Source organism: Oncorhynchus gorbuscha, linkage group LG12 (assembly GCF_021184085.1).
Source record: "Oncorhynchus gorbuscha isolate QuinsamMale2020 ecotype Even-year linkage group LG12, OgorEven_v1.0, whole genome shotgun sequence".
Classification (NCBI taxonomy): Eukaryota; Metazoa; Chordata; class Actinopteri; order Salmoniformes; family Salmonidae; genus Oncorhynchus; species Oncorhynchus gorbuscha.
Genome location: NC_060184.1, coordinates 60,858,260 through 60,879,117, shown reverse-complemented (window position 1 = coordinate 60,879,117; position 20,858 = coordinate 60,858,260). Strand labels below are relative to the sequence as shown.

The 20,858-nt window shown below is 44.6% G+C and overlaps 2 protein-coding genes across 2 annotated transcripts in view; one reads left to right on the top strand and one right to left on the bottom strand.

The window, feature by feature from the left end:
* Positions 1-796: 796 nt before the first annotated feature.
* Positions 797-15,699, top strand: tecrl2a (trans-2,3-enoyl-CoA reductase-like 2a). Its single transcript, XM_046290784.1, has 12 exons — positions 797-992; positions 7,815-7,865; positions 8,428-8,479; positions 8,838-8,882; positions 11,837-11,940; positions 12,098-12,213; positions 12,610-12,715; positions 13,055-13,127; positions 13,296-13,339; positions 13,447-13,596; positions 13,985-14,030; positions 14,202-15,699. The coding sequence occupies exons 1-12, from the start codon at positions 969-971 to the stop codon at positions 14,327-14,329; spliced, it is 939 nt and encodes a 312-aa protein (XP_046146740.1). The 5' UTR covers positions 797-968; the 3' UTR covers positions 14,330-15,699.
* A 64-nt stretch (positions 15,700-15,763) lies between these two features.
* abca4a (ATP-binding cassette, sub-family A (ABC1), member 4a) overlaps positions 15,764-20,858 on the bottom strand; it is a 55,172-nt gene continuing 50,077 nt past the window's right edge. The window contains 7 exon segments of the mRNA XM_046292511.1: positions 15,764-17,161; positions 17,791-18,040; positions 18,265-18,461; positions 18,589-18,723; positions 19,069-19,210; positions 19,395-19,501; positions 20,678-20,740. Coding sequence (XP_046148467.1) covers positions 17,039-17,161; positions 17,791-18,040; positions 18,265-18,461; positions 18,589-18,723; positions 19,069-19,210; positions 19,395-19,501; positions 20,678-20,740 — 1,017 coding nt within the window. The 3' untranslated portion in view covers positions 15,764-17,038.

The following is a 20,858-nucleotide window of genomic DNA, read 5'->3' as shown; positions in this document are numbered from 1 at the left end:
ACAGGCATGCACAGTGCAAGAGTTCACATAATTTACTGTGCTGGGTTTTTATAATTGCTATCTATTTATATCCCAACGATATTCAATTAAAGAGCTGGGAGATTATGTCCTTCCAGAAAATTATGCACAAGAAGAATAGAATAATATGTTAAATGTGCTGCTTAGTCAATGTAGGAACAAGTGGCCGAGTACATCCATCCACTGCCAGGTCTCCTTCTGGTCCACTGGGATTATCTTCTGCAGACACATATGAACAGAAAGGGGCACAGGGGGGCTAGCTACACCATAACTCTCTCCTTAGGCAGGCGGCATCAAGGGTGCTGTGGTGGAAGGAGTCGTCACTGTTCCTGTAGGATTCGGCAGGGTTCCTCTCTCTGCACCATGTGTGTATGTCTGCCTGCCCCTCTCTCTCTCTCTCTCTCTCTCTCTCTCTCTCTCTCTCTCTCTCTCTCTCTCTCTCTCTCTCTCTCTCTCTCTCTCTCTCTCTCTCTCTCTCTCTCTCTCTCTCTCTCTCTCTCTCTCTCTCTCTCTCTCTCTCTCTCTCTCTCTCTCTTCTCTCTCTCTCTCTCTTTTCTCACAGCTGGCCAAGCAGCAGTAATTTGCAGCCCAGATACATTCCTAACCATAACTTGTCGAATACTTTTCCTATCTTTGTCAGCCTGGACCCTGCCAAGGGCTTCCCCAAGTTCCCTGGCATCGAGTAGAAGAGAGGGATGAGGGAGAGAAATTGAGGGTGTTGTGTTCCTGGAGTGTCTGTGGTGCTACTCTCAGATGAACAGATGAGCAGTGAGGGCAGGGAGTGAGAGAACGAGAGATGGAGGGAGGGAAGGAGTGAAGGAGGGAGAGGAGGGGGTCAGTGCTGGGATTGTCACGGGAAGGGAAGGAGCTGCTCCTTCTGAGTGTGTGAGGTGTGAGGGGCACTTGTACTAAGGAACATAGGAGAAGGACATACTGTATAAACCTACAATATGAGCAGAACCACCTTCTTTGAGGTAAGACTGGTGTTGGAATGTATACTTGAACATATAGGCGTCCACAACAGTTTAAAATCCTATTTTAAGTGATGCGTTTTAAACACATTTTTGACATGTGGTTGCATGTGGAAAAAAGTTACGTTTATAAAGTTGAATATTAATTTCCATTGTCATGACTACAGTAGGTCTGTGATATGCATAATAGGACTGTTATTGTATTTGTTGTGTGTCAAACACACAGACGTTTGAAACCTCTTATAAGATGCCTCAGTCGAATGAAGCATTATTTATGTCAACGCTAATGAAGAAGAACGGAAGTCTGAGTCAAGAAGTGGGTCAAGAAAGGTCTTAACCATTAGAATGATACTGGGTGACGTCAGTCCAAACAGAGTGATGGTGGTCAATTATAGAAAAGTGTGTAGATGAGTGACTACACTTGAGAAACTTCCCTGCACTGCTAGTTAGCATTGCTGCATTGATTTTCACTCGAATTGTGTCTAATTGTATTTCATTGCAATAATTCAGACAAATTGTTGATCTGTCTGGGTAAAAATAGACATTTCTCACATTTAGCTTTTTGGATAATCTTATATCACACTTGACAGCCTTTTCTTATTCTAATTGCGACAACCTTTGCAATAAAATGGACAGCACAGCAGTCTGACTTTAATATTCAGAGAAATCCTCCTTGGTCTGTGGTCTCATTATAACTCTGTGAATCCCCATTATGGCTATGTGAAACGGTTCAGTTTCCTCCAACGGCCTTGCCTTGTCATTAGCTTTAGCATTCATTGACTTGGTGTTACAGCATATTGCTGCTGCCATGCTAGCTGGGCTAACTCTATTAGCATTTCTGCAAGGCTAGCTTGTTCTCTCTCTGTGGTCTAATCATAAATAAGCGCATGTGTAATTGAGTACTAGAGCAACAGGTCTGTCAGCCGCCTGATTTATAGCCTCCCACCGGCATGTTCTCAGAGCTAGTCAGAGTTACAGGGAAGCCACATGCTAAATTAACACACATTCCCAGTGCTGTGGTCTAGTCTAGAGATAAACAACATGAGGGAGAGAAACCTCAAGTATCCGTCTCGTAAGATATTAATTAAAATAAAGAACACGGGGTGAAAGGCAACTCAAAGATAGCAAACTAGCATTAGTTTACTTGGTACTAGTAATGTGTCATTAGTAATAGTAATAACAGGCTAATATTAGCTTTAGCCATGCTAATATTTTTAGATGTCTCTTCTGTTTACTTATATTTAATTGACTTAATTTACTTATATTTATCACCTGGTGATGAATACCTTTTATGTACTTATTTTAGTTTGAGGTTAATTGTTTGGTTATTAACTGTATCTACTGTAATTATGTATTGATATTTTTTCTTCATTTACGCGGTGCAGCGGAACATCGGAAGAACTGTAATTATATTATATATTTGGTTAACAATGCCAATAGGCAATTTGACACACATTTTTTTAAGTAAATGAAGGAATTCATTCATTCATTCATTACTCCCAGTGTTTTAGCTAGAACACTAAAACATCTTTAGTAAAAACACCAGCTCCAGCACCTTCAAGTATCCGTCTCGTTAGATAATTATTAAGTAAAGACCACAATGGTGAAAGGCAACCCCAAGACAGCAGACTAGCATTGGTGAATTTATACTTTGCTTATGTCATGTAAGTGTTGTGCTGATAGGGTAATATTAGCATTAGCTATGCTAATATTTCCTGATGCCTTTTTTGTTTCATTTACTTAAATGCATCTATTTTATTGTTTGGTTAAACATATCTGCTGATATTATGTATTAATATTTGTTCTTTCTTTATATGGTGCAGCGGAACATCGGAAGGATCACTGTAATGTATATTGCATTTGTTTAACAATAGCTACGTCTCCATCTATTTCTTGAAACATTTTCAAATACTCGCACAAGAAAATGTGTACATTTTAACGGTAGCGTTGTGTTTTCGATCAAACTGGCTTGTTCCATCAAAACCTGTGTGTAATAACGTAGTGCGCATAAAAAGCACTTTGTCATATAAAAAACAGAAGTTCTTGGTTTTCCATCCCATTTCCCTGCCTAAGGTTTTGGCACAAAAAAAGTATTGCAATAAACAGCGAAATATGTGCCAAAACCATTTAATGTGCCCACTCTGATCTTGGCACATGCTCTCTACCCACTGGGGACAGACGTAAATTCAACGTCTATTCATCGTTGGTTCAACGTCATTCCATTGAAACTTTGATTCAACCAGTGTGTGCCCAGTTGGGAGCTAAAAGCTCCGGGTAGGCTACATGATGACATTATGGTTAAGAGTCAGATCATTTTTAGTTCTCAATTGTCAGCCAAGCACCAATCATTATGTCACTAGCATATTAAAGAAGTCAATATTTACTGGAAAGGGCATCAAGATCATCAACATGCACTTTCACCACCCTGTGACGTTCATTATAACCTATTTCCTCTGTAGCCAAATAAACTGCATGCTTTTCCAACTGGTCATAGGAGGACCACACAACAAGGCATCACGTGACTGCAAATCTACTGTGACATGAGAGTTATTTTTTCAATAATTATGCAAACAATTGTTTCCAATGCCATTTATCGAATGATTTAACCAACAAAAAGTTGTCCACCCGTCAAATGTTTTTTGTTTTATCGATATTTAGGAAGTTCAATGACAATTTGCTGTTTCCATCAGGCCGGTCGCAAGTTATTTTTACGATAGGTACTTCCACGTGTATAAAAAATATTTGCATGGAAACATGGTTAATGCGCCAATAGACGATTTGACACAGAAATATATTAGGCTACCTGACCTGGGGGTCAGGTAAGAGCGTAGGCCAGAATCTAACAGGCCACTGGTTCAAATCCTTGAGCTGAATAGATTTAACATCTGTTGACGTGTCCTTGAACAAAGCACTTAACCCTAGTTGCTCTGGATAAGAGTGTCTGTAAATGACTAAAATGTAAATTCATTCATCAGTCCCGGTGTTTTAGCTAGAACCCTAAAGCATCTTTAGCTAAAACACTAGCTCCAGCACTCAGAGACATCAGTGGATCTGTCAGCCATTACTTAGAGTGTGTTGCTGGGAAGGCCTTGTCCATCACTCATCATTACTAGTGTATTTACAGCAGCTGGAGTGGAGGCTAGGGCAGATTTAAGGCAGGCTGTCAATAGGGAGAGCACAGAAATCAACTGCTCCTGATTGAAAAAAGAGCTGATTTACAACAACAGTCATTGTCTGGCCAGGGGAGTGGCCTGACAGCTTTTAAAGAGAGAATAGACATCTCAATCATTTAGTATCTCTGCGTGAGCGGCCTGGAGTAGGCAATGCAAAGTGAATACACCTATGTGCTACGCCATTTACTGTTGCCTTCAATTTAATTGTCATTCCCTTATGGTCAGTTATGATATGGTTTTCCATTACAACTATTCTGTGTAGGTTGTAGATCAGCAATTACAGGACTTTTACATTTACCGGCTTCTCTCTTTCTGGCAGCTCTCTGGTTTGACACTAGCAATACACTCTCTCCCTCTCTCTCACTCTAGCACGTGCGCACTCTCTCCCTCTCTCTCACTCTAGCACGTGCGCACACTCTCCCTCTCTCTCACTCTAGCACGTGCGCACACTCTCCCTCTCTCTCACTCTAGCACGTGCGCACTCTCTCCCTCTCTCTCACTCTAGCACGTGCGCACTCTCTCCCTCTCTCTCACTCTAGCACGTGCGCACACTCTCCCTCTCTCTCACTCTAGCACGTGCGCACTCTCTCCCTCTCTCTCACTCTAGCACGTGCGCACTCTCTCCCTCTCTCTCACTCTAGCACGTGTGCACTCTCTCCCTCTCTCTCACTCTAGCACGTGCGCACTCTCTCCCTCTCTCTCACTCTAGCACGTGCGCACTCTCTCCCTCTCTCTCACTCTAGCACGTGCGCACTCTCTCCCTCTCTCTCACTCTAGCACGTGCGCACTCTCTCCCTCTCTCTCACTCTAACACGACTTTGCACTCTAGCACATGCGCACTCTCTCCCTCTCTCTCACTCTAGCACGTGCGCACTCTCTCCCTCTCTCTCACTCTAGCACGTGCGCACTCTCTCCCTCTCTCTCACTCTAGCACGTGCGCACTCTCTCCCTCTCTCTCACTCTAGCACGTGCGCACTCTCTCCCTCTCTCTCACTCTAGCACGTGCGCCCTCTCTCTCACTCTAGCACGTGCGCACTCTCTCCCTCTCTCTCACTCTAGCACGTGCGCACTCTCTCCCTCTCTCTCACTCTAGCACGTGCGCACTCTCTCCCTCTCTCTCACTCTAGCACGTGCGCACTCTCTCCCTCTCTCACTCTAGCACATGCGCACTCTCTCCCTCTCTCTCACTCTAGCACGTGCGCACTCTATCCCTCTCTCTCACTCTAGCACGTGCGCACTCTCTCCCTCTCTCTCACTCTAGCACGTGCGCACTCTCTCCCTCTCTCTCACTCTAGCATGTGCGCACTCTCTCCCTCTCTCTCACTCTAGCACGTGCGCACTCTCTCCCTCTAGCACGTGCGCACACTCTCCCTCTCTCTCACTCTAGCACGTGCGCACTCTCTCCCTCTCTCTCACTCTAGCACGTGCGCACTCTCTCCCTCTCTCTCACTCTAGCACGTGCGCACTCTCTCCCTCTCTCTCACTCTAGCACGTGCGCACTCTCTCCCTCTCTCTCACTCTAGCACGTGCGCACTCTCTCCATCTCTCTCACTCTAGCACGTGCGCACTCTCTCCCTCTCTCACTCTAGCACGTGCGCACTCTCTCCCTCTCTCTCACTCTAGCACGTGCACACTCTCTCCCTCTCTCTCACTCTAGCACGTGCGCACTCTCTCCCTCTCTCTCACTCTAGCACGTGCGCACTCTCTCCCTCTCTCTCACTCTAGCACGTGCGCACTCTCTCCCTCTCTCTCACTCTAGCACGTGCGCCCTCTCTCCCTCTCTCTCACTCTAGCACGTGCGCACTCTCTCCCTCTCTCTCACTCTAGCACGTGCGCACTCTCTCCCTCTCTCACTCTAGCACGTGCGCACTCTCTCCCTCTCTCTCACTCTAGCACGTGCGCACTCTCTCCCTCTCTCTCACTCTAGCACGTGCGCACTCTCTCCCTCTCTCACACACTAGCACGTGCGCACTCTCTCCCTCTCTCTCACTCTAGCACGTGCGCACTCTCTCCCTCTCTCTCACTCTAGCACGTGCGCACTCTCTCCCTCTCTCTCACTCTAGCACGTGCGCACTCTCTCCCTCTCTCTCACTCTAGCACGTGCGCACTCTCTCTCACTCTAGCATGTGCGCACTCTCTCCCTCTCTCTCACTCTAGCACGTGCGCACTCTCTCCCTCTCTCTCACTCTAGCACGTGCGCACTCACTCCCTCGCTCTCACTCTAGCACGTGCGCACTCTCTCCCTCTCTCTCACTCTAGCACGTGCACACTCTCTCCCTCTCTCTCACTCTAGCACGTGCGCACTCTCTCCCTCTCTCTCACTCTAGCACGTGCGCACTCTCTCCCTCTCTCTCTCCGTCCTCCATCGCCAGAGCTTTGAGTCCCCCTGAGAGGGGAGAGACATCTATGATAATTGGATTGACAAGGGCACCACGACACTGAGTACAAAGTGTTTTACACGACACCACGCTGATGACACCCCTGACACTCCTCGCACACCATTAGCAGGACAAACAAACACCCCTGTAATGCAGTTATGATAACTCTCTGATGCAATTGTACATCATAACATCAAAACATTACATCACAGGCAAGCAGGGGTGAGGATGTAATCGACTCTTTGTCCATCCTTGGTGGACCTCTCGCTCTCTCCACCCCTCCCCCCTCTCACTCTTTCTCTCTCTCCCTCTCCCCCTCTCTCTGTTCATTTCTTTAGCTGTGCATTCAGCAAATCTTTAGGTATCCATTAGAGGGTTATTACACTATCCAGTAAAAGAGCAATTCAGATACGACAGCTCTGCTGAGCTCCACACTATGAATGGAGCACCGAGTGCTTTCAGGGCAGATTGCAGCTGCCTGCCGACGGGCCTCTCTGTGCATATACGGTAGATCACCACCTGACAAAGGCTAATTTAGATTAAAAAGATCTGCTTCCACTGCAACCTCAGCCAGACCCGACGCATCCTTCTTGACTTGGACTAGTATGTAAAGTCACCCATCTTAAAACGGAAGGATTCTCTTTTCGACATACACGTTTGGTTTATGAAGGTCATGTCATAATATAGGTGGCAATGCTGTGACTGAAGGGTGCTCCTGGGTGAGATTATCAATATTGTCTTGAGTGGAGCTATCTGGTGGTGTCAGGGGACAGTTGGTAAGATGTTGACTCAAAGGCAGTTTGACTGGATGAAGAATTAGATGCAAGCTGTCCTCTCAACTTCAATTTGGACAAATCGAGCCTGAAAACGTGATCTCCGTGGCTTTCCATGACAATGCTGAAGGTATGATTGAATACCCACGCTAAGAGCGACAGAAGCCTGGCATAGGCTGTGTGTTACTTGAAGAAGCCACTAAGAAAGCTGCGTTGAACCTTCTTCTTCACCTTTTTCTTTGTCTTCGTTTTCTGCTTCATGAGAGTGAGGCTGACTAAGGTCAGGGTGTTACTTCTGGGAAGTGTTGATGAGTCAGCGGAGAGAGGTCTCGATGCTATCAACAGATTATCTCACTGACACCTGATTTACTGACAATTATACTGAACTTGTTGATGTGCCAGTCCTCCTGTAGGTATTGTGTAATGTCCAGAAGTTGTACATGCTGCTTACTAGCTACTGTATACTGTTTGATGTCACACACTGGGTTTTCTCTCCCATAGGTGGAGGTTCTGGATGGCAGGACCAGGCAACAGCTTTGTTTTCTAGATAAGGTAGGTTTTTTTAATATATTTTTTTCATTTCACCTTTATTTAACCAGGTAGGCTAGTTGAGAACAAGTTCTCATTTACAACTGCGACTTGGCCAAGATAAAGCATAGCAGTGTGAACAGACAACACAGAGTTACACATGGAGTAAACAATTAACAAGTCAATAACACAGTAGAAAAAAAGAGTCTATATACATTGTGTACAAAAGGCATGAGGAGGTAGGCGAATAATTACAATTTTGCAGATTAACACTGGAGTGATAAATGATCAGATGGTCATGTACAGGTAGAGATATTGGTGTGCAAAAAAGCAGAAAAGTAAATAAATATAAACAGTATGGGGATGAGGTAGGTAAATTGGGTGGGCTATTTACTGATAGACTATGTACAGCTGCAGCGATCGGTTAGCTGCTCAGATAGCAGATGTTTGAAATTGGTGAGGGAGATAAAAGTCTCCAACTTCAGTGATTTTTGCAATTCGTTCCAATTCGTTCTTATCATGGAAGCATTTTAATATGTTGGTGTTACTTATACTCATATCACTGATATTTGGTTTCTATTTCCAGGTGGAGCCCCATGCTACAATAGGAGAAATCAAGAGTCTTTTTCACAAGTCATGTATGTGTTTGTTGACTTATAATCTAGTCTACAATTTATATATTCCATGTGTGTAGCCAGACTGACTAGATGCTATGTCTATTGAGCCTGGAACTGTCAGAGGCAATGAGAACACTACAGCTGAAGTCTACTCCATTCTGATTACTTACTACTAGGCCTGCAGTCAAATTAAACTGTGTGTGTGTGTGTGTGTGTGTGTGTGTGTGTGTGTGTGTGTGTGTGCGTGCGTGCGTGCGTGCGTGCGTGCGTGCGTGCGTGTGTGTGTGTGTGTGTGTGTGTGTGTGTGTGCGCGTGTGTGTGTGTGTGTGTGTGTGTGTGCGTGCGTGCGTGCGTGCGTGTGTGTGTGTGTGTGTCTCAGATCAACAGTTGTATCCAGCCAGACAGGACCTAAAGCTCGACCCCAGTAAGTGAATACAGTATGTGCTTAGATTACTAGTACTATCAGTCTAAACTACAGCAGAGTGTTGAGTTACTCAGTTTTACATCCGCATTTGTTTTTAAAGATTTCATTGAATTGGATATTTAATACAATACAATCTACAAAGTTAAAAGCTGAAACAAAAGCTAAACATCTAATAAAGGATTTTGGCTCCCGAGTGGTGCAGCGGTCTAAGGCACTGCATCTCAGTGCAAGAGTGTTACTATAGTACCTAGTTCAAATCCAGGCTGTCTCACATCTGGCTATGATTGGGTGGTGCACAATTGGCTGGCGTAGGCTGTCATTGTAAATTAGAATTTGATCTTAACTGACTTGCCTAGTTAGATAAAAGTAAAATAAAAGTTCCCTGATGTCCACATGAGATCATTAGGTTGTAAACAAGCATGTACACTCTTAATATACAGTGGCAAGAAAAATTATGTGAACCCTTTGGAATTGCATAAAATTGTATCTGATCTTCTTCTAAGTCACAACAATAGACAAACCCAGTATGCTTAAACTAATAACATGTAAATTATTGTATTTTTCTTTTCTATATTAATACATCATTTAAACATTCACAGTGTAGGTTGGAAAAAGTATGTTAACTTCTAGACTAATGACTTCTCCAAAAGCTAATTGGAGTCAGGAGTCAGCTAACCTGGAGTCCAATCAATGAGACGAGATTGGAGATGTTGGTTAGAGCTGCCCTGCCCCATAAAAAAACACTCACAAAATTTGAGTTTGCTACTCATTTTAAATTTCAGCACTGTTGCTACTCTCCCTAGGAGTGGCCATCCTGCAAAGTTGACTGGAAGAGTACAGCGCAGAATGCTCAATAAGGTTAAGAAGAATCCTAGTGTCAGCTAAAGACTTACAGAAATCTCTGGAAGATGCTAACATCTCTGTTGACGAGTCGACAATACGTCAAACACTAAACAAGAATGGTGTTCATGGGAGGACACCACGGAAGAAGCCACTGCTGTCCAAATAAAACATTACTGCACGTCTGAAGACGGCTGGCAAGGAAGCGTGAGAGGCAGCCCCAAAAACATTTTTTTGGGGGGGTGGCACACGGGGAGTGTGGCAGAGTCAGGTAGTAGACCTGAGCCAACTCCCCGTGCTTACCGTGGCGAGCTTGGGACTGGTCAGGCCCCGTGCTATGGGGTGATATTAATGGTGTCGAGGAGGAGCGTTCACAGGCCGGTGTGCTCGGTGCCGGGTGGAAGCTGGCATCCAGCCAGAACGGGTGGGGCCAGCTCGGCACTCAAGACCGCCAGTGCGCCTCCACGGCCCAGTGTATCCGGTGCCTCGGCCAAGTAAGAGGCCTCCTGTATGTCTCCCCAGCCTGGTGAGTCCTGTGCCTGCTCCCAGAGCCAGGTCCCCTGTATGTCTCCCCAGCCCGGTGAGCCCGGAGCTGCCAGAGTCGCCCTCCTTTCCGGGGCCCACTGCGAGGGTCCCCAGTCCAGGGTCGGCGGCGAGGGAGCGGGGTCCACGTCCCGCACCAGAGCCGCCACCGCGGATAGGTGCCTACCCAGACCCTCCCTATAGGTTCAGGTTTTGTGGCCGGAGTCCGCACCTTTTGGGGGGGGGGGTACTGTCACGCCCTGACCTTAGAGATCCTGTTTGTGTCTCTATTTTGGTTTGGTCAGGGCATGAGTTGGAGTGGGCATTTTATGTTTTGTGTTCTATGTTTTCTATTTCTTTGTGTTTGGCCGGGTATAGTTCTCAATCAGGGACAGCTGTCTATCGTTTTCTCTGATTGGGAATCATACTTAGGCGCCCTTTTTTCCCACCTGTGTTTGTGGGAGGTTGACTCTGTTTAGAGCACTTTGCTTTTGAGCTTCACGGTTTGTTTTTGTAGTGTTTAGTGTTTTGTTTGGCATCATTTTGATTTAAAATAAAGAAAATGTACGCTCACCAAGCTGCACCTTGGTCCTCTCCTTTGAACATCTATGGTGGAGGGAGCATCATGGTTCGGGACTGCTTTGCTGCCTCAGGGCCTGGAAGAATGAATTCACAAATGTATCAAGACATTTTGCAGTTGAATGTATGGCTATCTGTCCGTCCAATTGAAGCTCAACAGAAGTTAGGTGATGCAACAGGACAATAACCCAAAAATAGAGAAGTAAATCAACAACAGAATGGCTTGAACAGAAGACAAAACGCCTTCTGGAGTGGCCCAGTCAGTCCTGACCTCAACCCGATTGAGATGCTGTGGCATGACCTCAAGAGAGCAGTTCACACCAGACATCCCAAGAATATTGTGGAACTGAAACAGTATTGTAAAGAGGAATGGTCCAAAGTGCCTCCTGACCGTTGTGCAGGTCCGATCTGCAACTACAGAAAACGTTTGGCTGAGGTTATTGCTGCCAAAGGAGGGTCAACCTGTTATTAAATCCAAGGGTTCACATACTTTTTCCAAACTGCACTGAATGTTCACACGGTGACGGTGTGTTCAATAAAGACATGTTATTAGTGTTATTAGTTTAAGCAGACTGTGTTTGTCTATCGTTGTGACTTAGATGAAGATCAGATACAATTTTATGACCAATTTATGCAGAAATCCAGGTAACTCTAAAGGGTTCACATACTTTTTCTTCCCACTGTAGCTTATTACTGAAGAGCAAAGGTCTACCGTTATACAATCTCATTTAGCAGAAAACACTGTAGCTAAATGGGTCAATATCTGCCCTGTTGAGCTTACACTAAAATTACATTCAATTCTTCTTCCATTTAACAGGTTAGGAGTAAGGTCACCTAGCTGAGCTTGTAGGACAAGAGAACATGAACAATGACTTGGTTCTAATAGAGAAATACTCTTAGAATCCAATACATTTTACATGGCAAATGAAGTCCTTGTTCTGTGAGAAAAGGAGCAGGACAACCAATCTCTGCAGTTTATTTTCACAAGGTCTTGTTTATAATGTTTTTTTCAGAAGGGAAATCACTGAGGGATGACGATGTATTACAAAACCTACCAGTTGGGACCACAGCAACCATATATTTTAAGGACCTGGGTCCACAGGTCGGGTGGACAATGGTAAGAGGCTGTGACATACTAAAGATTCAAACTGCAGTCCCCCATCAAACTCTTATTAACTTTGATATTTGACATGAGCCTCGTCTTTCAAGTCTCATGTTGATTTGACGTGTGTAATGACATCTTGGACATCTTAACCCTTTTCTTCTATCGGCAGGTGTTTTTAGCGGAGTACCTTGGTCCTCTGTTTATCTACCTCCTGTTCTATTTCCGAGCTCCGTACATCTACTCACACCAGGATGTGTTCACCTCCAGCCCCTACTCAGTGGTCACGTAAGTCAGTCACTAACACTCCCAGTAATATACTGATCAGTTTTAGCTAACATCCAAATCCAACACTTGTCTGTCTTTCTCTTTCTTTGCCTCCATCCCCCCTTCCCCTCTCTTATCCTTACCTTTCTCTCTCTCCCCACCTGACGATCTTCCTTCCTATCCTCTCTCTCTCTCTCTCTCTCTCTCTCTCTCTCTCTCTCTCTCTCTCTCTCTCTCTCTCTCTCTCTCTCTCTCTCTCTCTCTCTCTCTCTCTCTCTCTCTCTCTCTCTCTCTCTCTCTCTCTCTCTCTCTCTCTCTCTCTCTCTCTCTCTCTCTCTCTCTCTCTCTCTCTCTCTCTCTCTCTCTCTCTCTCTCTCTCTCTCTCTCTCTCTCTCTCTCTCTCTCTCTCTCCTTCAGACTAGCCTGTGCCTGTCACACCTGCCACTACATCAAGAGGTTGATTGAGGCTATCTTTGTGCACCGGTTCTCCCATGGTACCATGCCTCTCAGGACTATAGTCAGGGTATGGACCACATACTCCAGAACACTGTTTCACTTTGACTTGAGCTACTTTACTTTAAGGCCATGCATTTTATAGTGCTACTATCATACTTTGCAGTGCTCCTTTACATTAGGGTCATGTACTTTACAGTACATTGTCATTAACAACTACTGCTCCTCAAATTCTCAATACAAAACATACAGTGATGTTCTGTCATTGTCCTATCAAAGGCTTCGTATACATCGCAACAGTATTAATTCTCTCATAGACTTGCCATTGAAATATTTTACAATGATAACATTTGACTAACTGCCAATCTGACAGTATCTTTACTGGTGTTTTTACCTCTCTTTCTGTCAGAACTGTGTATATTACTGGGCCTTCTCAGCATGGTTAGCCTTCTACATCAACCATCCACTGTATACACCACCATGTAAGTCCTCTATCATTCAGACTTACCACTCAATGCCTCCACTCGATGCCACTCAAGACAGGAGTCCCTCCTGTACTCCATAAATAGGTACACCGCATCACAATAATAGGAATTATTGTGGGCTCACCAAAACATCTAAACTAACCACTGGCTTATATCTCTCCACAGCGTATGGGGATATGCAAGTGAACTATGCACTGGCCATATTTGTGGTATGTATTGCTGACAGACACCCAATGAGGTCATAAACATGAGACATCATTATTACAGATGACTTGGACGTGCGTGAACCCGATATGTGTTTGTGTTTTGACCGTAGCTCTGTGAGTTGGGGAATTTCTCCATTCACGTGGCCCTAAATAACCTCAAGGCAGAAGGTGGGCCCAAGTGCAGAAGGTTCCCTCACCCGACGAAGAACCCATTCACATGGCTGTTCTTCTTCGTGTCCTGCCCCAATTATACCTACGAGGTAAGGCTGAAGGATATGTTTTATTTAACTAGGCAATTCAGTTAAGAACAAATGATTATTTACAATGACGGCCTACCCCTATGCAAGGATAGACTATGCCAAACCTGGACGATGCTGGGGAAATTGAGCACCGCCCTATGAGACTCCCAATCACAGCCGGTTGTGATACAGCCTGGTATTGAACCAGGGTCTGTAGTGACGCCTCTAGCACTGAGATGCAGTGCCTTAGACCGCTGCGCCACTTGGGAGCCCTATGACAATGTGTTCTGACTATATAGCAGAGGTTTATGGAATGCTCAATGTTTGCTAGTCGGGAAGAGTCACACACGTCTGTTAATAATATGGAATATCAATGGAGTAACAAAATATCTGTATTTCTTATATTTAGGTAGGAGCCTGGGCAAGTTTCTCTGTCATGACCCAGTGTCTACCAGGTCAGTTGATTCATATCATATTTTAAACATTTTCTTGTTTTCTAGTATCTAATTAATATGTTGGCCATTTTACTCACCCAGGCATTTTATACACACAACTCGTTTGTGTGTTGCCCTTTGTTGCCACTAAGGTACAATACACGCTCTATTATTTTTTCCATCTCTCCACAGTGGCCTTGTTCACCTTCTTAGCTTTCATCCAGATGACCATCTGGGCCAAGGGGAAGCATAAAACCTACTCCAGGGAGTTTAAGGACTACCCTCACCTGCGCATGCCAATCATCCCGCTCCTCCTCTGACCACGCTACAAAGGTTTACCATTCGGACTGGAGCATTGGGGTCTTCAGCCTGCTTGAAAGGTTGTGATGATTAGTGGGTTACTGTGTTTCGCACAAAGCAAGAAGACCCACTGCTCCTTCATCTATCGCCATGGCAGCGGTCTGTTATCTTTTCAACAACCACTATGCAAGGATAGACTATGCCATTGTCTTAGAAAGAGGAGGAAACCAACCGTTAAAGATTCATAGACATGGAGTATTGTTGACGTGTGGATGAACTTTTAATTAATATATAATAGTGAATTGACAGAAAGGAATGTCTCATCTCAACAATACTGTTGATGAACTGCTAATGATCATTTCTGCATTGATAATGTTTATTTCAATCATTGAAACACAGCCATATTAAGGAGTTATTGGTATTAGTCCTGTTACTGATCATGTACAGTGCAGCTACTGAATGTTCCGACAATTGTTGGCATTCTTAGTCTACAGAGTGGCAATCAACTGAAAACTATGAAGTTATGAATATATGATTGAAGTTCTATATAATCTACAATATTATTTAGTAATAAGTTATTGTGCATTTCCTAGAGGAAATGTGTGTGTGTGTGTGTGTGTAACTTGATATGATATACCTGCTAAGGAAGTCTTTATTATGACTGAAGTGTAACGGGGCTATTTTCAGTAGGGAAAGCTGAGTTCTAGAACCAGGAGATGGAACACAGAACTAGGAGATGGAACACAGAACCAGGAGATGGAACACAGAACTAGGAGATGGAACACAGAACCAGGAGATGGAACACAGAACTAGGAGATGGAACACAGAACTAGGAGATGGAACACAGAACTAGGAGATGGAACACAGAACCAGGAAATGGAACACAGAACTAGGAGATGGAACACAGAACCAGGAGATGGAACACAGAACCAGGAGATGGAACACAGAACTAGGAGATGGAACACAGAACCAGGAGATGGAACACAGAACTAGGAGATGGAACACAGAACCAGGAAATGGAACACAGAACCAGGAGATGGAACACAGAACTAGGAGATGGAACACAGAACCAGGAGATGGAACACAGAACTAGGAGATGGAACACAGAACTAGGAGATGTCTAAGTCTGCACGCTGATTATCTCCCCCTCTACAATGAAGCTGTACATGTTTGAATGTAACGAGCAACCTGATGCTTTTACCTTTGTCAGACAGTTGAGGATAATTCAGTAATGTATTACTTTATATATCGTTCAAGATAACTCCGATCTGTCAAATTCTCAGGTGTTACTAGATGCAACAGGTACTGTTTACATACTGTACAAATTATAGCCAAACTCGTTTTGTATACAAAGTGTAAATATCAAATAAACCATTTTGATCATTTCAAAGATAAGTCTTCTATCGTGTCAATGTATCTAAAAGGAGAGTCATGCATATTTCACAAAGAATCAATCAGTGTTTACAGAAAATATTTATTGGAAATTATTATTATTGCAGAGACCATTTATATATATATGTTTTTTTTTTTGTAAAAATAATCTCTGATTTGCAAACTAATCATTTATCTGCCATTTACATAGAACTTAAAAATTGCATACACACAAGGAAGCGCAATGTTTGAACAGTACATATAGGCTTACAAAATCAGATCATCATTTCAATATGAATTCAATAAAAGCAAATGTATTTTTACAGTCAAATTCTATATTGCACTAGTAGATTTTCATTTAAAAAAAACAAAGGCCAAACAAAATGGATCATCTTCCTTGGCAGTATACGAGCATATGAAGCGGATACAGGCTTTGTTTTTGGTAACAGTTCAATGTTACAATTTTATTGCAGAAATGTAGCGCTGCAACTGCTGGGAATAAGTTTCTTCTTTTAATCAGTCTCTCACCAGTCACCAGTAGTGTCACCAACTAGTCTCTCACCAGTCACCAGTAGTGTCACCAACTAGTCTCTCACCAGTCACCAGTAGTGTCACCAACTAGTCTCTCACCAGTCACCAGTAGTGTCACCAACTAGTCTCTCACCAGTCACCAGTAGTGTCACCAACTAGTCTCTCACCAGTCACCAGTAGTGTCACCAACTAGTCTCTCACCAGTCACCAGTAGTGTCACCAACTAGTCTCTCACCAGTCACCAACTAGTCTCTCACCAGTCACCAGTAGTGTCACCAACTAGTCTCTCACCAGTCACCAGTAGTGTCACCAACTTGTCTCTCACCAGTCACCAGTAGTGTCGCCAACTAGTCTCTCACCAGTCACCAGTAGTGTCACCAACTAGTCTCTCACCAGTCAAGGGTAGTGTCACCAACTAGTCTCTCACCAGTCAAGGGTAGTGTCACCAACTAGTCTCTCACCAGCCACCAGTAGTGTCACCAACTAGTCTCTCACCAGTCACCAGTAGTGTCACCAACTTGTCTCTCACCAGTCACCAGTAGTGTCACCAACTAGTCAACCTTCTCCACTATCCTCCACGTTCCTCTAGGAGCTTTCAATTCCCCAGACAACTATTCCTGTCTGAGTTTCTGGTGTGTGTGTGTGCGTGTGTGTGTATGTGTGTGTTTACGCGTACATTTGTGTGGGTGTGTGCGAGTGTTTACGCACAAACGCGTGTGTGTGTGTGTGTGTATGTGTGTGTTTACGCGTACATGCGTGTGGGTGTGTGCGAGTGTTTACGCACAAACGTGCATGTGTGTGTGTCTGTGCGTGTGGGGAGGGACGGTTCATTTCCCCAGACAACTTAGGGGTGTGACCTTGATTTCTTTTCTCCGTGCCCCAGCGGCCCTCGGGTGCAGCACCATGCCGTCGTCCTCTCCTGACTGCTGCTTGGCAAAGTTCACAAACACCTGGTGAGAGGAGAGAGATACACCAGGGAATAAACACAGTCAAGAACCAAAATGGACGCATATTAACCTTGGATAAAAATGAGAAAAGAACACGATACCTGGGGGGGTAACACATACCAAAGAATAAACATCTTACATTCACAGAATTTCACAGAACGAAGATCCAAAAAGTCAGCCTATTATCCTTTGAAGTCCTGCAAGATGGCATGAGGACAAATGACACTGGATAGAAGATGGCTGACGTGTAAGAATGTGGGTGACGCAGAAGTCTATTTAACACATGGCCGTACAACTTGAGAAACGATGTCAGAATACGATGGTTTCAATTCCAACTATAATTACTTTGCTTATCAACAGTTGCAACTATTGAGAGGTACTGTATTTGCTGCATCAAATACTAACAATGGAGGGTGCAAGTATTGGTATTTTGGTTGTTGTTGGTTTTTTACCCCCTAAGTCCACAGATGTCTTAGGTGTTTCTTACTAATCTCCAATCAATATAGAACATACAATATATTTCCTGGCTACTGTCCATTCATCTCGGTTTAGTAATTATCTCATGAGCCATACTCAAAGTCTCTGTCTAGCTAGCTAGACCTTCAATAATAAAGTTGAGCGAGAGTGTTTACCTGATCTAGTGTCGTCTGGGAGACGGTGTAGTCCTCTATATTGAGGCGGTCCTTGTTGGCCAGGACCAGCTGGAAGATCCTAGCTAGGGAGGAAGAGGCGATTTCATACTGCAGAGTGTTGTAGTGTTTCTCCCTCTGGACACAGCCAGGGAAGGTGCTCTCCATGAAGGCCTCGGCTGGGTTCAGGTCTGGGGGACAACCTGGTGTGGAGGACTGGATCTTCATGGTGACCACGTAACCATCACCAAACCTACAAAACACACAGTCAAATACAATCCAGGGCTGGTTAGACTCATAGTAGATAATTGGGTACAGATGAAGAAGGTACGTGAATTACAGCAGGGAAATTGTATTTTCTTTTAAGAGTTTGTACTGTAACATTAAGGCAGTAGCGTTAACGTTGTAAGGTTTCAGATCTACACACTAAACCCTTCAGTAGGAACTATATCTGAAGTAATTAGAGACAGAACCTACTTGTATTTGAGGTGCTGGATGGTACCAAGACACTGGAAGGTGCCATTGACCATAATAGCCAGACGGGTACACAGAGCCTCACACTCCTCCATACTGTGTGAGGTGAGGACCACTGCTCGGCCATCTTGGATTACACTCATTATGGAGTTCCACAGGAAACGACGTGAGTGGGGGTCCATGCCTGTCGTGGGCTCGTCCTGGATAGTAACACACAAAGAAACATATTCAGATACACACTAACAAGCAGAATACAGAACCATTTCTGATTTCCCCTTAACCCCTTAACTGAAGGCCCATGGGTGACTCAAGTAATGGTAAGCTCACCAGCAGGACCAGCGGAGGACAGCCGATCATGGCAATGGCCGTGGATAGTTTTCTCTTATTACCGCCGCTGTAGGTCCCGGCTGTGTGGCCAGCATAGTCAGCCAGACCCAGCTTCTGAATTGCCCAGTCTGCCACCTGAGGCAGCAGAAGGACACATTATTGCCACCTCTGCCTGGCTAAATAAATAAATAAATAATAATAATACAATAATAATTTAGTGGGTGCTTATATTTGTCCTATTTCACACATACATTTTTTTTTGTTGCATATCCCAACTCTCCCTGAGACAACTTCGGAGAGTGAGGTCATGGCCAGGGTCAATAAAGGACCAACAAACATATGGGTTTGTGAAATACACTAACACACTGAGGTGGATATAGCTATTCATTTGAGTTCAAAAACGTTAATTGTTCTAACCATGACCCTAACCCTAGCCTCTAAACTCAGAACCTAACCCCTGACCTCTGACCATAGCCTCACCTTGCTGATCTCGGACTCAGGCACCCCTCTGAGGCGGGCATACAGATGGAGGTGCTCTCTGCCAGTCAGCAGATCATCTATGGCATCAAACTGGGGGCAGTAGCCCATGTTCTGGTGCACGTCCAGGATATTGGTAAGGATGCTGCAGGGAAGAAAGGTACGATTACAGGTGAAAAGCATAGGGCTGCACTCTGGTGTGCCACAGGGCTCTGTTTTAGGTCCACTGTTATTTACTAATGATATCAACAGCATCGGTAAAAACATTGATCATGCCAACTGTGATTGAGGAAGCATATGGCAATATGGCAATGCCCCATGCCCTGTACCTGTGACCAGTGACAGAGGCTTCTCCTGAGCTGACATCAGTGTCTCCGGTCAGCATTTTAAAGGTGGTGGTCTTCCCTGCTCCGTTCACACCCAGGAGCCCAAAGCACTGGGGAGAGAAGGAGGGGAGAAAAGGATGATGAGAAAATATTTTATCTCTACACGTCACCTTCCCGTGCTGTATAGCTGTTATACTAAACTCAGAAAAATAAGAAATGTCCCCTTTTCAGGATGCTGTCTTTCAAAGATAATTTGTTAAAATCAAAACAACTTCACAGATCTTCATTGTAAAGGGTTAAACACTGTTTCCCATGCTTGTTCAATTAACCATAAACAATTAATGAACATGCACCTGTGGAACGGTCGTTAAGACACTAACAACTTCTAGAAGGTAGGCAATTAAGGTCACAGTTATGAAAACTTAGGACACTAAAGAGGCCTTTCTACCGACTCTGACAAACACCAAAGGAAAGATGCCCAGGGTCCCTGCTTATCTGCGCGAATTTGCCTTAGGCATGCTGCAAGGAGGCACGAGGACTGCAGATGTGGCCAGGGCAAAGAATTGCAATGTCCGTACTGAGACACCTAAGACAGAGACAGCGCTACAGGGAGACAGAATGGACAGCTAATTGTCCTCGCAGTGGCTGACCCCGTGTAACAAAACCTGCACAGGATCGGTACATCCGAACATCAGGGAAGATATCCTCCTCCCTCATGTGGTACCTTTCCTGAAGGTTCATCCTGACATGACCCTCCAGCATGACAATGCCACCAGCCATACTGCTAGGTCTGTGAGTGATTTCCTGCAAGACAGGAATGTCAGTGTTCTGCCATGGCCAGCGAAGAGCCTGGATCTCAATCTCATTGAGCACGTCTGGGACCTGTTGGATCGGCGGGTGAGAGCTAGGGCCATTCCCCCCAGAAATATCCTGGAACTTGCAGGTGCCATGGGGGTAACATCTCACAGCAAGAACTGGCAAATCTGGTGCAGTCCATGAGGAGGAGATGCACTGCAGTACTTAATGCAGCTGGTGGCCACACCAGATACAGACTGTTACTGACCCCCCCCCCTCCCTTTGTTCAGGGACATAGTATTCAATTTCTGTTAGTCACATGTCTGTGGAACTTGTTCAGTTTATATCTCAGTTGTTGAATCTTGTTATGTTCATATAAATATTTACACATGTTAAGTTTGCTGAAAATAAACACAATTGACAGTGAGAGGACATTTATTTTTTGCTGAGTTTATATAGAGGTCTATAGTATAGAGTGGTACTGTACTGACCTCCCCAGGTGACACTCCCACACATATCCTGTCCACAGCTGGCTTTGTCTTCCCCATGTATGTCTGGGAGGAGAGAAAGAGAGCAAGAGCGAGAGAGAGAGAGAGAGAGAGAGAGAGAGAGAGAGAGAGAGAGAGAGAGAGAGAGAGAGAGAGAGAGAGAGAGAGAGAGAGAGAGAGAGAG

Bases quoted from the DNA above. Each gene is read 5' to 3' on its own strand.
- tecrl2a (XM_046290784.1), top strand. From the start codon at position 969: ATGAGCAGAACCACCTTCTTTGAG. The intron at 12,214-12,609 runs GTAAGTCAGTCA...TCTCTCCTTCAG, and splicing joins AGCCCCTACTCAGTGGTCAC to ACTAGCCTGTGCCTGTCACA. The intron at 12,716-13,054 runs GTATGGACCACA...TCTTTCTGTCAG, and splicing joins CTCTCAGGACTATAGTCAGG to AACTGTGTATATTACTGGGC.